Below are 17176 nucleotides of genomic sequence, written 5' to 3' on the forward strand. Positions count from 1 at the left end.
AGCCCAAATTTTTGTCCCATCTTCTATTTTTTCCAATCTTTCTTAATCAAGCATTTATGCTGGCTACTTTTCTGTGTTTCCTCCTCCTCCCCTCCCCCCATTAACAGTGCACTTTTCCCAAATGAGTGTCCTTCTCATCCCCAATGAAACCGGGAACTTTTTTTTTCTCATCCATTAAATTCCTTTAATCAACTCTCCTCACCCACCTTTTTTTTTAAGTCCTCACGTTAACTACTGCACTATGCACCGTGTGTATTTGCCCTTTGAGCTCAGTGGAACATCATATAAATTAAAGAGCAGTCTCTCGTATCCGGTTTCTTTAAGTATTCTAGGAAATATGCACAATATAGGCAACACAGTCCAAAAAGGAAAAAAAAAAAAGAAAAAGAAAAAAAGAAAAAGGAGAAGCCAGAAGACAAGGAGAAAGATGCAAAGAGCTAGAGCAACTTTGCTTTTGAAAAAGGCATCTGTGCAGAGCCCCCACTGGATTTCCATCCCTGAAAGTGCTCTTTATAAATGTGTATAACAATAGCCTAGAGGAAAAGTACAAGTCAGCTGCCAAAGGAGAGGGTGTCGGTCTCAGTAAGCTCAGATTGTAGAGGTGGGGGTCACGGAAGGGGGGAGGGCAGCAGCATTTGAGATGGGCTCCCCCCCCACCCCACCCCCCCATCTCATCGCTTGTAATTAGTGAGAGAAATTTGAGCTACTGCCAATGTCTGCGGACCTTGAATATTATAAGGCCAACGTGGCGTCAAATATCTTAACATTCATAAGTGTTATGGGCTGTAAATAAAGCCTGTGGATTTATGACCCGGTGGCGCTTGCCAGCAAAGGACTGGGGCACATTTCTTTCAGCAGACCTGTCGAGGTGCAAGTTTGCCTTTGGTTGTAAAATTAACCATTTCCTTCACAAATGTGCTCAATTATAAGTCAGAGTTGAAGATTTACTTACACGGTTGCCAATATTCACTCGCAGAAGAAACTCAGATGCCCACATTACACACCCCTTCAAAAAGAAAAGCCTCCAAGAATTTGATTCAACCCCTCCTTTCAAAACTTCTGAAATGTGTCACCTTAGAACAGTTATAAATGCGGTTAAAGATATTATCTAATTCCACTTACCAAGACTAAAAAGCTTACACCTACTTCCTTGGAAAGTGCTTATTTATTTGGCAACGCCATGGTTTAAAAAAAACCAAACCAAACAAAAAAGGAGTAAAATCACTCCTTGCCTGCAAAGCCTCCTCCCTTCCCCCAATATAATGTCATCTACTTCCTGTGTAGGAGAGAGCCTCTGCTAAATCCAGGTTGTCTCATACTTAACTGCCAATAAACCAACTTCCACATAACTTCCAGACAGCTGGGGAAAAGGTCCTCGGAGTTTTAGTCATGGTCCAGAAACACGCGTCCACACAAAAATTTGCAGCTGTCCTTTCTCTACAGTGCATTTTTAATGTGATTCGGGGGCCCCCGTTGTGAAACATCTGACAAAATGTAAAATCCTCTTAGATACCTTCTCGTTTACCCACTGTGCGTGTGTAAGAGAAGGTGCACCCGGATTTCTCAACCAAGGAAAATCTAGGCACTTTCTGCATGCACACAGGCACCTCGTGGGATGTGAGGAGGCATTCAAAACCTGCAAAGGCTTCTACTGTAATCTTTGAAAGCACAGCCTCTGGTGCAACTATTAAAATGCTAGTTTTCTAAAGCAAATATTTTTTTAATGGCGCGCAGAACTGCAGTTATCCTGGGCTGCTAACAGAACAGCATTCTTGATCTGCCAGCCCCCGGAAACCTTCCTGTAACTTTTTCACAGCTTGCTAAGAAACAGAAAGCTGACCAGCTTCCAGCAGTGACTCTAAATGAAATCCGTATCAGTAAAATTAAAATCAAGCTGGAAAACTCCTAGCAAGAACCGGGATTGTTTGCCTCCAAATCTTTTCTCAATCAGATAGGGGGCATCAGCAAAAGCTACTTCCCTTAAGCAGTCCAAAGTTTCCAAAAACACTTCTTCCAGATAAGCACTTCAGGCCCCCAGCTGCCTAATAGCTTGTTTCTGGGGGTTCAGAAAGCTTTAACTTCAACAAACTGCAAAGCGCTGGCACATTAAATTTATAATCATTAAAATATGACTTATTGGGTGAATGTTGAGCCCATAATCCATACTGCAGACATTAAACCCCAACCTATAAAGATTAGCACAGAATTAATACTGTTGCATTGAGATTGGAATCTAAACATGTTCGCCATAAATATTTCTGAAGGAGATGAAAAACAATTAGCATAAATACCAAAGAAGGGCAAGAACACCTGTTCTTTTTCAGGGCGATAAGCATTTTATTGTTCTCTATTTAAAATGTAATGACCTGTGTAATTACAGTAATATTACATTGTTATGTAGGGGCTTGGAATGTCACACTTTGAAAAGTGTTGTCAAAACAATCAGGGGTGAAGGTGGGGGGTGAGAGGACAACCAGGGAAGGACCACCATTAACCCTTCACACTCTAAGGTCTAAATCTTTTGTATTAGAAAGGATTATGTTGTTTGAGTGAGGAAAAAAACATCCATTTTTCACAAGCCAGAAAGAGAAGATGTTTGCCCGGCTAAGTAAAACCCCAATGAATAGGCCCCTCTTGGTTTCTTTTAAATGCTGGATTCCAAGTTCAAAAATGAATTCAAGATGCTGCTTATTTATTTGTTCAACCTAGTAGCAAACAGCTCAGTTAAAAAGCAACTAACTTTGGGATAAAAGAAGATGCGAGAGCTCTAATTATCAAGTCTTAAAAAGAAATCTCAGACCTAACTAGAATCGCAACCACCCTATTCCTACTTCTCATTTGGCAAGAGGGAAAAAGAAACGTGAAACTACTTTTTCCTATCAACTTTAATATGGTAACAATACTCTTATCTTTAGTATACAAATGTTACCACAGTTCTAATATTTGCTGTTCTATCACTTCCCATCTACTTAACTAGACCTCTCTCCTTAATGTAGTTTTGTATTCGAATCTGTCTTTTTAAAAGCCCTTCCTATTACTATATCAAAGACTAAATTAATGTTATGCAGAAAGCTTTGTCGGTTTTAAAATAAAATTATTACTATCGAGCTTTATGGCGTCTTCGGCAATTAAAGCATTATTCTTGAGATAATGTATTATTCATCATAGCTGATTTAACGATACTCCCTAATTCTTTACATTCTTAAATAGAAAAGCAGAAATCAGGGATCCGAAGAGTTTGCTTTTTTTAAAGGATGCAGCTGCTTACAGGTACACTAATAAGGAACAGAAACCGTAGCAAAAACACCACAACCAAGGAGGGTCGGGAAAAGAAGAAAGCATCCAGCTAGTTTGTCTTTACACCTTGCCCTCAAAAACACACTCTATGAAGCACTAAGAATTTCAGATGAGCATGAAAAGACCCCTGTCTTGCCTATAGATGCCCTCGGCAGCTGTCTCAAATCTGGAATTGCAAGCTGGCCCTCTGATCGAAGACGTCAGGAGTGACACGCAACCGCCTCTCGTCCCCATTTCTATTGCTCTGCTTACCGGCCTAAATAAATAACTTTAATTTTGGAGCACAGGATCTAACCCAGGTAACAGAGAGGAAGGAGGAAGGGGCAGTACACACAAAGATGTCTGTTGGTGTTTGACATGCAAATCTCAAAACTGCCTACTGAGTTCAGAAATGTCCTCTCATACTCGATCTGATGTCACAGCACAAGGCCACCCGCTACGTCCACAATTAAAATAACTACAGCGGTCTATTCCTATAATGCCCACAAAGGGGACCGAAGGTTGGGAGCCTTCCTTTTCGCACCGGGAAATCATTTATTTGCCTTTAACAATTTCCCTGTTTCCTAATTACAGCACAACACAACTGTTCAAGTTGTAGGCGACAGTGTGGCAAGATTGCCAGCGGTCAGACTGGGAGTTTGAAAAGAGTCAAGAAGGCCAAGAAGCCCGCCATCAAAGCTCAATATTCAGATGGCCTTTCGGATGGCTAAGTGGATTTTTAAATAATAACAGAGAGGAATCCATCGAAGGGGGAGGGGAGGAGAGTAAGAAATTCTCAGGGTTACTTTGGAATGTGGCTTGGTCGGGTTGGTTAGTACACAAACCCTCTGATTCTGAGCCGAATGCTCCCGGTTTAAGATGCCCACGAGCTCCCAAGAAAAATACAACGTAACCGGTCTGTGCTTCCCCTACAGCTTTAACCCCACAGCCCGGCCCCTGCAGCCTGAAGGAGCTGGCCCTGTAGGAGGAGGTCGGGCTGAAACGCTCTACCAGCTTCCCAAGCATGCAGAAGCCTGGGTACAGGGAAGGGGGGGGGGGCGATAATTATTTCTCTTTCCTAGCCATAAAAAATGACCGGTCTGGCATGCCCTTGCCCTTTTTGCCAGGGCCCAAAAAACAAGTAAAACCTGATAGTTAATATTTTAATGCTTAAAAACACTTGTAGATCGGATCGCCTCCCGTCCGGCCAGCCCTCGGCCATTAGCACCGAATCCACGGCGGCTGAACACTGGGTACATTATTTCAAATTGCTATCTCGAGTTACCAAAAAAGAAAAAACAAAAGTAGTGTGTGTAAATAAGGGGTAGGGGGACCAAACCAGAAAAGGTGCAAAATGACAATCCCGGGAAACCCGGCAAAACGTCCAGAGAGGTTGCTTCTAGAGATTGGCAATCCAGGCTTTTTAGAGGCGGCTGGGACTGGGGGGGAGGGGGTGGAGGGAGGGGTTCAGGGCGAGGGCAGGGGGCAGAGGCCAGGCGGAGAAGGAGATGAGCCTTATTAACAAAAGTCAGGGGTGGGCGCGGAACGCACGCTGCGGGAAGCACCCGCGCAGGCTGGCACGCCGTACCGCCCTGGGGCCCCCAAAGTTGGGTGGCCCGCGAGAAGCAGCCCACTACCTTGAAGGACAGGCGCCCTTGGCCTCCCTCACCTTCTACACATCCTTGGGCCGGCAAACCCTGGTCTCTGATCCACCCCCCAGGGCCCACTGAGGGCCTTCTCGGAAGCTGGCGAACGCAGACCCGGCTATAAACCCCAAGGCACCAGAATTCCCTAGAAATACATCGAGTCCGCTCAGAGGAGGCCATCCCCGCTGTACACAAACCAAGAACCCGGTCACAGGGGCCTCGCCGTTCCGCGCGGCCCGGGAGAGCCCGCAGCCAGCGCGCCGGGCAGCCGAGCCCACCACCGCGCCCAGGGCGCTCGCGGCCCTGCGGGGTTGCCAAAGAAAAGCCAGGCCAAAGCCCCCAAGTTTGCAGTGGGACCAGTCTGGGAAGCGTGACCTTCCAGGGGAAAGGGGGGAGGGGGGCTGAGAGCCAGCGATCACCACTAGAAAGCTAAATAAATAACCAGCCGAAAGAGAAAGCCGAGGCGCTTCTCCAGGGCCCCGGGCTCCGCGCGCTCGCTACTTCTCCAGTCCAACGCCTGCAGGAAAATCCACTCTCTACCCCGCGCGTCGGGCGCAGCCCAGTCACTCGGGGCAGCGGTAGCCAAGGGGTTAACCGGGGAAAACCCAAGACGCCACAGAAGAGGGAAGGAAGAGAGAGAGGGAGAGAGAGAGAGCGAAAAGAAAGAGCCACACAGTCATCTTCCCAGGGTGAAGAAACAAACAACACCACCACAGGGGGAGGGGGGAATCAGAGCGCAAAAAAAAAAAAAAGTTCTTCTCTTTCCCCCCGACCCAACAAAGCCCTGCTTGGAAAGAAAGGTCTCCCCAACATCACGAGGCAGCAAACTGAAAGCAAGAACATGGCGAAGTGCAAACAAATCCAGTCCACAAAAGGCAGAAAAGTTTGGAGAGTTTCGGGCTGCCTGGGCCGCGAGCGGGGGAGGGGAGGCGGGGAGGGGAGGAGGCGGGGAGGGGGGGCGGGGAGGGAGAGAGGGAGGGGAGGGAGGGGGCAGGGCAGGGGCCGCATGCGGGGCCGGGCGGGCGGGCAGCGGGCGGGGGCCCGGGCGCGGAGGCACTTACGGTTCGGGCGGTGGGCGAGAGCGATCCGTTGGGGAGGTAGGGGCTCGTCAGGTCGGGGATCATGATGAAGGGGTAGCCGGGATACGGTGGCCCCTTAAAGAGCCCTCCATCTTGCCTCTTGGCCGCTAACATGGCGGGGCGGCGAGGGGACGGCGGCGGCCGCGCCGAGCGGGAGAGAGCGAGGAGAAACTTTTTAGAAAGTGCCTCAAGTAGCCGGGCGCCCCGGCAGGGCCGGCGCGCGGCCGGGCCGAGCGGGGCGCGGGGCCGGGGCGCGCGGGGCGGCGGGCCCGGGGGGCGGCTCCGGGCGGCTGCGGGGCGCGCGGGGCGTACTCACCTTCTTCCAAACTTTCCCGGGATTTATCTCGGAAACTTTCGGAGCGAGGCGGAGGCCGTCTTTCCGCCTTCCCGGAGGGGTGGAGGTGGGGAGGGCGAGGGGCAAACGCCACGCAGAGCGGGGAGAGGGGGAGAAAAAGGATCAGAGGGGTGGAGGGGTGGGGGGGTTGGGGGGGAGAGAAAACAGGGTTACAAGTTTCTGCAATGGTGGCACCGCGCTCACATGCCGCCCGCCCGGCCCCGCGGCGCCCCCGGCCCCGATTCCTCCCCTCTCGGCACCGTTTGCCAAGCCCAGGAAATAGACTCAAGACCCCACCAGCCCGAGGGGCTTTTCCTACCTCGGAATCAGAGGAGCTGTTTTGATTCGTTTCTGATTCATTGACTAGAGACGATTTGACATCAGCTAAATCCCTCTCTGCCGAGGAGTTTTCGGAGCTCTTCTCCTCCTGCTCGCCCTCGTCTTTGAAGGAAATCAGTTCGTCGTTGGCGCCTAGGTCATCTCCTCCACCGCCGTTCAGCTGCGGCATTTTTTTCACCCACCAGCAGCAATTTTGGAAGAAAAATGAAGGAGGAAGAAAAGCCAAAAAAAAAAAAAAACCCAAAAAGTTTTGCCCCCCCCCCAAAAAAAATGTTGCAAGAAAAAGACGAGTCCAAGGTGAACTTTTTTTTTCTGCTTTGGGGTCTTTTTCTCCTGGGGAGGGGAAAGAGGGAGAAGGGGAGGGGAAAGGGGGGGAGATCTTCTGCACGCGTGAGTTTGGGTTTCTTTTTTCTCTCGTTCCCAAGGATCCGATCAATGTGCAAAAAAATAATAAATAAAAAAGGGGGTAAAAAAAACACACCAACAACAACAAGAAGTCAGATATAAAGAGCAAAGGGGGGGGAAGCCGAAGATACAGGAGGAGCTCGTGCCTCTCGGATTTGAGTGAGTTGAAGTTAGACTGAGAGCTTTTCAGTTCAAAGGCGGCGCTGATTGACAGATAGAAAAAGGGGGATCGAAATCCGGAGGAACGGAGTAGTCTGGGAGCGGAGATTATTGACAGGGCGAGAGGAACACACTCGCTTAATGAGATGCCGGGGGGCGGGTCCTTCCCGGTGACGTGTGCATAAATAAACAGCCGGGGTGGGCGGGGCGGGGGTGGCTAACAATGATCCTTTCGGGCGCCGGGAGAGGGAGGAGGAGAGGGGCGGGGGAGGAGGGGGGAGAGAGTCGGAGGGAGGAGTGTGCAGGGGGAGAGGCCTGCGCTGAGTGGGTGCGAGCCCGCGAGTCTGGGCGAGGGTACAGGACTCGCTCCGGGAGGGGGGCGGCTTCGGAAGGACAATGCGGAGTGGGAGAGGAGGGGAAGGGGGTGGCGACCGAGTCAGGAATCCGAGCCGAGGAAGGCGGAAGGAAAGCCCACTGGGGGGCGGGGATGGGGAGAGGCCCAGAAAAAGTGCACTTTGGAAATATTAGAAATAAGTCTTAAGGAAGGGGAAAAGGAGGAGAGTGCTGTGGGGAAGGGGTGTGGGGGGGTGCTTAGTGGTTAATCCAGCAGGGAAGTCAGCCACCCTTGGGCGGGGATCTAACAGAAGTGGTCAAAAAGAAAGATCAACCCTCCACTTTCAGAGAGCTTGGGGAAGTGGGGAGCCGGGCAAAGTTCCTGGTCATCTGCAGTGAAAGAAACTATTAGCCCACGAGGTCTTCCCTCCCCTTTTTGTTTATTAATAGTGAGTCATTTCATTAAATCTTAAGTCTCACTAGAATAAATATACCAAGATGACTTTTTACCCAAAAAACAATCCAAATACTGTAGTGTTAGTCAGGGGCATTAAAAATATCCTTAAGGAAAAATACGTGGTTCTTTTCAATGTAAAGTGTTGTTCTTTTTTTTTTTTTTTTTTCCTCTCCTTTGGTAACTGACGTTGGAGGTGGTAGGAAATGAGCTAGGATTCAAAGTCCTTTCTGCCTTTGGAGGTGAAAAGTTTGGGCGTTAACACCGCCAGGGAAAATAAAACTGAAAGTTCACCAACCTTTGGGATCAGTGGTGCTGGAGTCTTTCTCCAAGGGGGTGTGAAATGAAATCCCCAAAAGATGGGCCAAATAATCAAGATGTAGATGGCTCTGGCAGGAAATTGCTAACCAAGCTGATGCTGAAAGAGCTCGGGGAGGAGGTGGAAAAACCTGGGGTTTGAGGCAGGTATTGTTTTTAGGCACTCTCCTGGGGAGCAGATTTGCTACAAAATGGGGAACAGAATTATGTTAAAGAGGAAAAGGCCTGACTCTCCCAAAACATAGTCTTCCTGGATGTTGGAGCAGGGACACTCATTTTCTTGCAAATATCCAATGAGAAGTGGACCAGAAACTAAAACATGAAAAGGGAGACAAAAAGGAAATCAATAGGAATTAGCAAATTATCTGTTAGGAACAGTGTTGGTCCGCAGTCTATGATATACTAAATTATCCCACCAACTCCTAAAAAAACTCACATTCATTCCAACTGGCCCATCAGCACCTAAGGTTTCTAAAAGAAAGCAAATTTACCATGTAATATTTAGAGAGTTTGGGTTTCAGCAAAACTGTTTTATAGGCTAAGGTCTCAGAAAGAAGACTACTAAAAATAATGATACCAAGATTGACAAGGCCAATGAATTCCCCTGCACTGGGAAAAATTCGCAACCACATTAGCACACTAAAGAGTAAAGACGCAGGCAAAATAAAATTGGGGGGGGGGGCTACAGAGGAGAATCACTGTAACTCCCAACTTTAATATTAATCAGAAAATCAGAAGTAGAGTGAGAAGGAGCCAGAAAAGAAGTAAAACAAATGTGTACATTTAATCAGACAGGATTGCATAGGATACAAAGCACAGGGCTAATTAGTCTCAGCAGGTAGGACTAACCTTCAGACTTCATAAATAAATAAGGCGGGCACAGTTTCTGAGAGGGAGAGTGGAGACAGAAAGGGGATTATTTCAAGACACCAAGTAAAAACATGAAGAATGAAATGCTTCACTGTTAAATCCATGTACAAATGGATTTAACAGTTTCCTTTTCGTAGGTCTTTTCACTTGGTTGCCTTTAGATTTACACATTTAGCGAATGACCATAGCTTTTCACACTTGCTAATTGTCACCTGCATACCTAGTGTGCCTGAGTCTGTGTACAGCACAGACTTTCCTAAAGCCTGTTTTAAGGGCTTATTTACTTAAACTGGAACACATTCATAGTAACTCAATTTTATGGCAATTTCTTTGTCCTGTGCGGTGGTATTTTTTTTTTTAAATCTAACCCTGATCTGAATTAAGTTGGATAATGAGGTCTTCTATGTCCTCTATAGGACTACCTGGATAATAAAAGCTCATAAATACACTGAATGGAAATTTTGAAGCTTATTGTTTTTAATGTCCTGGCCTGCATTTTAGCATATGTAAATACTAACGGCTTTCTTCCGATGATTAGTAACCTCATCCATTTTGGCATATCCTCATATTTCTCATTCAAAGGAAACTCTTGAATCTTTCCTTCTTTAAATCTCTGATTTAATTAAGCAATTAAAAGTTATTCCATGATAGCATATGTGCCACATTTAATTTCATTGCTTCGTGCCATAAAAAGGTTGGGGAGACCTGCAAGATCTCAGAGGGTCAATAACCAAGTCTCTGAAAGGGCTTCAGGTGATGCCCGGATGGGAGGTGGAGGAGGGAGAGGGTGTGGAATTGCAATTGGCAAAAAGCAGGGTAATATAATACATTTTTTTTTTAAGTCAGGTTGGCTCACAATGTGGACATGTATTTTATAGATTTGGTGTGGAATTTTAAACAACAGTTGGCTTGTGTCCCGGTGTGGAGGCAACTTCTCTCTCCAGATACTGATGACTCCTAATTTACGGGACCATGAGTTCTGCCCCAATAGCAGGGGGTTCGAAGAATACAGGGAAGAAACCAGACCAGTTCTGACTTTGGCCTGAGCCAAGGGGTTTTGCATATTGGGAGGAGGGCAGGGTGGGGAAGAAGTTGTGACCTCTTTCTTGGGTGCCCATTCCTGGGGCCAGCCCAGGTCCTGAACTTTAAGGAGACTGCGCTTCAACCTCTCTCTTCCTGCTTCTCCTCCTCATCCACTGCCCTTCTGCTTCTTCACTCTTCTGTTTTCTCCTCCCCTTCAGCTATCCTTCTATTAAATCCCTGTGGACACATGTTGATATTAGTAATCTGCATTTTCCCTTGAAAATTAAGTGAACAGGTCCCCTTTCCCAGAGATATTTCCTTGTTCATCAAGGATGCAAATCATTCTTCGGATGTTGGTTCCCTATGGGGGAGCCATTGCAGAGTGGTAGGTGCCCTCCAACCAATGAGAACGTGCTTGATGGGGATGGCGGAAATAGGCCAAACGTTACCTCTGTCCTCTGAGAACTGTGTCACCTGACAGATGAGGTGGTTGGACTGGGTATTTCCCCGGGTCCTTCTTTAACACCCAGGGGGCCCATGATTCCATAGTTTCAGCCCACACCCTAGTTATGCTAAAATGTTCACCAGCACACCAACAAAGAGGAGAAAGCATGTTGGAAGTTCGGCTTTGGAATTTAAGAAAAACAAGGAGAGTCTGCTCAGATTCACCAGAAGTGGAGAAATACATGTTGACAAGCACACTCAGCTCCCCCAACCGCTCAGCCAGATTCCACTCAATGACCCTCAACAGTGACGTGTACATGTATGCGTGTGTATTTGTTCTGTGTGATTTTTCCTTAAAGACCCGGGTTCCAAGATGGATGATCTGCTACCCACTGTGTTGGACTTATCTATGCAGGGAGTGTGCTGACTGAGGGAAGCCAAAAAAAGAACCTTAAACATAAGGAAGCTATAAAATGGGGAAATGTTTTGAAGCCGAAGTCCTGCTTCCACTGTGAGATTTTTCTGTTTGCTTTTTGTTCTGCGTGGGTGATGGTTCCTTATTTGGACCTTGAGGAAAGCTACTCCCTGAGCCAACATAGGATCACTAAAAATTGGACACCTCGGAGAGTTTTCAATTTTAGCAGGAGGAAGGGGTAGGCAAAAAAGGCCCACTTCACAGGCATCCTTTTATTTTTCCCCAATGATTCTGTCAAGGGACATGGAAAGGCACATCCCCTCTTTCTTGAAACCCTGAGGAACATTGTTCTGTTCTGGCATTTTTCTGAAGTGCCTGGCTTGATCACCTTGCTTCAGCTAATGACAGGTCTGGGTAATAAAGTGACAATAATGCCTGATGATCCAAGGGTTAATGGGGAGATGTAGGCATTTGTACAGAGTTTCATCATCTGCCTTCATAAGCTGATCGCTACTGCTATGTAGGCATTTGTGACAGGAGCAGCCTTTCGAAAGACATCAGTCCTCCATAAATATACCTTTCTTATTGACAAGATGTCTTTTAACCCTAATGGTAATGGAAGAAGGCCAATAAATGAAACATTTACTGCATAACTTGCCTTATTTTGGGGTGGTGTACAATTCCTTTCTAGCTGTCTCTAGAAGATGTTTTCAGCCTAATTTGCTCCCTAGAAATTTCGCTTGCTACAGTTATACATCTATGACGTCTTATTGCCTGAAGCCAAGTCTGCATAAGAACTTTCTTAAGATATACTTATCCTAATGCCAGGCTACAGGAACTGGGCTGCTTTATGCTGAACTATTTGTGCTACCCTGATATACAGGATAGAGACTTCCCGATAGTCATTGCCAAAGGGTAGGTCTAAATGTTTCTGAGAAGGGGGGGGAAAGGCAGAAAAAGGTGAAAAAAGTTTCAACTAGGTTGATTTGTAGAAGTCTTTAGAATTAATAATTGGGTCTGTATTTAACATATTAAAATGCCTGAGGTTTTCTTTTCCTTCTCTCTTTTTTTTAAATAGTTTCAGTGACCCCATCCTTTCTTACAAAGCCTCCTTGCTGGCCCAAGCCCATTGTTATGTTCAGAAATGTCATGCATATATCCAAGCGTCTTCCAGAAAAACATGGGCACTTTAAACTGAGGCAAAGACAATGTCAGCCAGAATGGAGCCCTCTCACAAGGTGGTTTACATCTGTTCAAGGGACAGAGCAGGTGAAATTTCAGGAAAGGACAATACCATTGTTCCCCTTTGTAACTTACCTAGGTGTAGGCTGACACACCTGCTTCTGGCCAAAAGCATCATGGGATAAAGGAGGTGAAGGATCCAAGGAGACTTCCAGGTCAGAGTGTGAAGATTTTAGGCTTGGTTCCCCACCCTCCCACCCCCACCCCCAGAATCCACAGCAGGTTTGAGCCGTCGTCTATCCTTGAGGAAGGACTAAATCTATGTTGATCGAATCACTTGAGACTAGACTGGAATCAGCTCCCCTTCTTTCCCCCTTGCAAAAATCCCAGTTGTTTGTTTAAATTCCAATGATATTCGTGGATTACATTTCCTAATGAAACTTTCATTTGAACAGGGAAAAGGAAGAAGGATAAGTGATGAGTTCCGGGGTCCAGAGTGAGTTTGGATTGCAGTAGAGACAACAGCCTGCAGCACAGGGTTCAGCAAGAGCGAGGCTTCCAGTTGACTGTCATCTGGAGCAAACTCGTCTCTTGGTAGCCTGAGGGCACACTGTAAATACCTAGAGCAGGAGGGAAGGCATTAATCGTTATTTCTTAAAGGTTCCAGGATGCCGAGAGTGAGAGGTTATAATGACCTCAAAACCCCTTAAGAAGCACAGGTGCCCCTCCTAGCAACCTCTGGCTTAGAAACGCGGTCTTTCTCTTTGTGTGTGTATCCAGACACTGATTCTCCCACGCTTTCTATCGATGGTCAGGTTCTCGATGTCTGTGCATAGCACAGGCATAAACATTCCTTGCTCCTACACAGCCAAGGGCTCTGCTCCTGGAGCAGCCCAAGTCCTGGGCAGGGAAGAACCAGCAGAGATCCCACCCATTCTCCCTCCTCCTTCCTGCCAGTGTTCATCAGGGGCAGGAAGCCTTGTGAGTGATGGTGCCTCTGTATGCCCGTGAGACCCTCATAGCTCTGGCAGGCCCTGCTGCCCACCCCACCCCCAACAGCCGAGGTGATGACTATTTAGAAGCCAGATGGGCATTTCTTAGGGAAGGATCTGCTATCGATGTCTTTCAGCCTTTTGTTCTTTGAGGGAACCCTGCCTACCCTCTGCGTGAGAAGCATCTTTCCAATATGATCTCCTGGCTGTTCATGTTATTTTCTGCTGGCTAAAAAAACAGCATGTACTATAGAGTTCTTTTTTAAAAAGTGAAATTGTTCATGAAAAATACTTGAAAGGATGTGCTCCAAAATGTCAACAGCACTTTCTTTTCTAGACGATGGAATTTTGACTTTCATTTTTATACTTTTTTATACTATCTGGTTTTGTTTGGTTTTAACAACTGGGCATGGGTTATTTGCACAATCACAAAAGGAAGATAATGCTTTTTCCTCTTTTCAGAAATAAATGCCTTGACTTTCCTCCTCCTTCTCTCTTGTATACATTCCAATTCGCTCAAACTGGGGATATTTCGAGGTACTTGTTGCTGACATTGCATCTAATATATAACTTTGAACCTCTGTCAAATTTACTCTCATACTTGAATTTCAAAGCACATCAGTGACAAAAGAGTCCATTTCATGCTTTTAATTTGAAAATTAATAATAAACCCCATCCAGGTGCACCTGGGCGGCTCAGTCCGTTGAGCGTCTGACTCTTGATTTCAGCTCAGCTCATGATCTCGGGGTCCTGAGATCAAGCCCTGCGTGGGGCTCCGCACTCAGCAGGAAGTCTGCTTGAAATTCTCTCTCCCTCTCTGTCTGCCCCCTCCCCCCTCGTGCGCACACACGCGCTCCCCCTCTCTCTCAAATAAATAAATAAATATTTAAAATAATAATAATAATAAACCGCATTCACCCAAAAGGTGCTCAGAGACCTGTCTGCAGGGTTCACGGCGGCGGCGGCGGCATCCTCTCTTTGTTAAAGGGGACTGTCTTTCTACCAGCCCTTCCTCATACATTGTCTCACTTCCTGCTCTCACCACCTTGTGAAGTAGAGAGGGCAAATATAATTATCCCCATTTTACAGGTAAGGAAACTGAGGGCCCAAGAGATGCAGGCTGACCAAGCATCCCCTGGCTGGTGATAGCCAGGCCGAGACTGGAGTTCAAGTTTGCTGATTCCTGAGTCCAGGTCTTTCTTTTGCCGCTGGCTCCCGGGTCAACCCAACAACAGGATTACCCTCATGATTTTTTTCTGTGATACATTGGGGGTATAAAGAGGATCTTGGCAAAAATATAAATAGTTTCCTTTAAATTTTTTTTTTAAAGAGGCAGATGCTTAACCATCTGAGCCACCCAGGTGCCCCAAAAATATAAATAGTTTCCTTTGAAGTAAAACTCACACCCAGCCCTCAGCTGCACTATGAAGTGGAGAACGTTTGTCCTCAAGGCCCACCCCCCTCCTCTGCATGTGCAAACACACACACACACACACACACATTTATGCTTCTGGGATGCCCAGGGCTCTCTCCTCAACTTACCGCATTCCTTACACTCCCCACCCCAAAACTGTGCCAGGGTTTGTCAACCTGGGCGCCAACGATATTTCGGACTGAGTAATTCTTTGTTGTGCCTGTATGCTGTTGGCTCCTGAGCAGCATCTCTGGTCTCTCTCCACTAGTTGACATTGGCAGGGTCTCCTCAGTTGTAATGGTATAAAATGTCTCCAGAAATTGCCATAAGTCCCCTGGGGGTGGGGGGTATGGAGCAAAATCAGCCCCAGAGGAGAAGCACTGCTCTATACCGAATGCCCTTTGTGGAGGGAATATGATAAACTCAATCATTTTAGTAAGTCAGTTAGTTTTCAGACCATCTCCCCCTTCCTGCAGTCCACCCGGGGCTGGCTCAGAATGGCCTGGGGACTTTCTCTAAACTGTGGCATTTCCAGTGCCTGGTGAAAACCTATGTATGCCCCACACAAAAGGGCATCTTGATCTCACCAGAAGTGTTCAAATCTTGGCTGTGCCATGTCTGAATGTGTGCCCTGGAGCCCACCTAAAAATCATTCTGACTCTCTTTACTCATCTATAAAGTGTGGACATAAGACTTACATCTGAGTGTTATCATTAGGATTCCATGAAATAATATGTCAAATTGCCTTGATTGCAGAGGCCTCCAATCAGGGCAGATTTTGTTTCTTGCCTCCCGTGTCCAGATGGAGATCAAATGCCCGGATTCAGCACAATCCTGGCACCATGAGAGGGCTCAGTAGGCCTTCGCTCTACACTGTTAATTCTGTCCCTCCTAGTTACACCTCTCAAGGGTAGCTGGATTATACAGAGGAGAAGTACCTGCACTCAAAATGAACACATCTGGAATGGTGGCTTTCACACCAAAGACAAGCTGGACAGTTGCAGGGAAGACTCTTTAGGATCTCTTTGTGGTGCTATCCATTGGGAGGGGGCAGTCCCACCGTAAGAGTGTCCCCAGTCACCCTCCTCTCTCTCTCCCTCCAAGCAAATCCCTCCCACCCAGTTAGGGAGGGCAGCAGGACAGATTTCAAAAACCCCCAAGGCTTGATCTCCATTGTCTAGTAATTTAATAACATGCAGCCCTTTGTAAACACTAATTAAGCAAGAGCCCTGCTCCTTGGTGAGGGAGGCCTGCCACCCTCCCACCCCAGGCCCCTGCTTTCAGAAAGGAAGCCACTGAGAGGTGGCCCCCAGGAGAAGTTGTTTGCCTAAGGCTGGCTAAAGAAGAAAGAAAGGAGGAAGCTAGGTCAAAAGGGAAGAAGTGGAATTCCAGGTTATAGGACTTCAGGGGTTCGGTCCAGTCAAGGCTGTTACTGGCTAATCTGGACTGGAGCATCTCTTTCAGATCAGGGGCTCTGCTAGCTCTTCCATTTCTTAGGGGAGTGTGTCAGAGACCCCTTTGAGAATCTGAAATTAGCTTTAGGATTTCTCACCTCCTCACACTTAAAATTGTGCAAATACGGGATGCCTGGGTGGCTCAGTCCATTAAGCAGCTGACTTGGGCTTAGGTCATGATCTTAGGGTCTTGGGATTGAGCCCTGCATTGGGCTCCATGCTCAGCAGGGAGTCTGCTTCTCCTTCTCCCTCTCTCTCTGCCTCTCCCCCCACTCATGCTCTCTCTCGTTCTCTCTCTCTTCAAATAAATAAAAATCTTAAATTTTTTTTTACAAATACAGGTGACCCTCGAACAATGCAAGGGGTAAGGGGCACACACAATAGAACATGCACATTTAAAATTTTGACTCCCCCCAAATTAATTATTAATAGCCTACTGTTGACCAGAAGCCTTACTGATAACATAGTCGATTAACACATATTTTGTATGTTGCATGTATTACATACTGCATTCTTACAATAAAGTAAGCTAGAAAAAAGAAAATGTTATTAAGAAAGCTATAAGGAGGGGCACCGGCGTGGCACAGTCTGTTAAGTGTCTGACTCTTGGTTTTGGCTCAGGTGGTGATCTCAGGGTTGTGAGATTGAGCCCCACAACCCGCTATGTGCTAAGCGGGAATCTGCTTAGAATTTCTCTCTCTCCCGCTCCCTCTGCTCCGCTCCCCCGCCCCCAACACATGTATGTGCTCTCTCTCGCTCTCTCTCAAATAAATAAATCTTTTTTTAAGATTTGGGCTAAGTAGGGAGCCCAACGTGGGGCTCAGGTTCATGACCTGAGCCAAAGGCAGCTGCTTAACCGACTGAGCCACCCAAGCACCCCTAAATAAATGAATCTTAAAAAAGAAAGGAAGAAGAAAGAAAGAAAGAAAGAAAGAAAGAAAGAAAGAAAGAAAAAAAGAAAGAAAGAAAGAAAAAGAAAGAAAGAAAGAAGAAAGAAAGTAAGCACGCAAGCAAGCAAGCTCTAAGGAAAAGAAAATAC

At 46.8% G+C, this 17176-nt stretch overlaps 1 protein-coding gene and 2 long non-coding RNA genes across 36 annotated transcripts in view; 2 read left to right on the top strand and 1 right to left on the bottom strand.

The window, feature by feature from the left end:
- Window positions 1-6843, bottom strand: part of TCF7L2 (transcription factor 7 like 2) — a 195989-nt gene extending 189146 nt beyond the window's left edge. For all 34 annotated transcript variants that reach the window (XM_036069362.2, XM_036069365.2, XM_036069364.2 and 31 more), the window contains exons 1-3: window positions 6655-6843; window positions 6318-6384; window positions 5984-6108 (exon numbers count right to left, since the gene is read on the bottom strand). In XM_036069362.2, coding sequence (XP_035925255.1) covers window positions 5984-6108; window positions 6318-6384; window positions 6655-6843 — 381 coding nt within the window. The remainder of the gene's footprint in view (window positions 1-5983; window positions 6109-6317; window positions 6385-6654) is intronic.
- Window positions 1-17176, top strand: part of LOC144382543 (uncharacterized) — a 258665-nt gene that overhangs the window by 73321 nt on the left and 168168 nt on the right. The gene's annotated exons all lie outside the window — the stretch shown is intronic.
- LOC118521051 (uncharacterized) lies at window positions 5963-6921 on the top strand. The gene is made up of 2 exons (XR_004909960.2): window positions 5963-6019; window positions 6703-6921. It is a non-coding gene; the product is annotated as an uncharacterized LOC118521051 (long non-coding RNA).

Source organism: Halichoerus grypus, chromosome 7, assembly GCF_964656455.1.
Source record: "Halichoerus grypus chromosome 7, mHalGry1.hap1.1, whole genome shotgun sequence".
NCBI lineage: Eukaryota > Metazoa > Chordata > Mammalia > Carnivora > Phocidae > Halichoerus > Halichoerus grypus.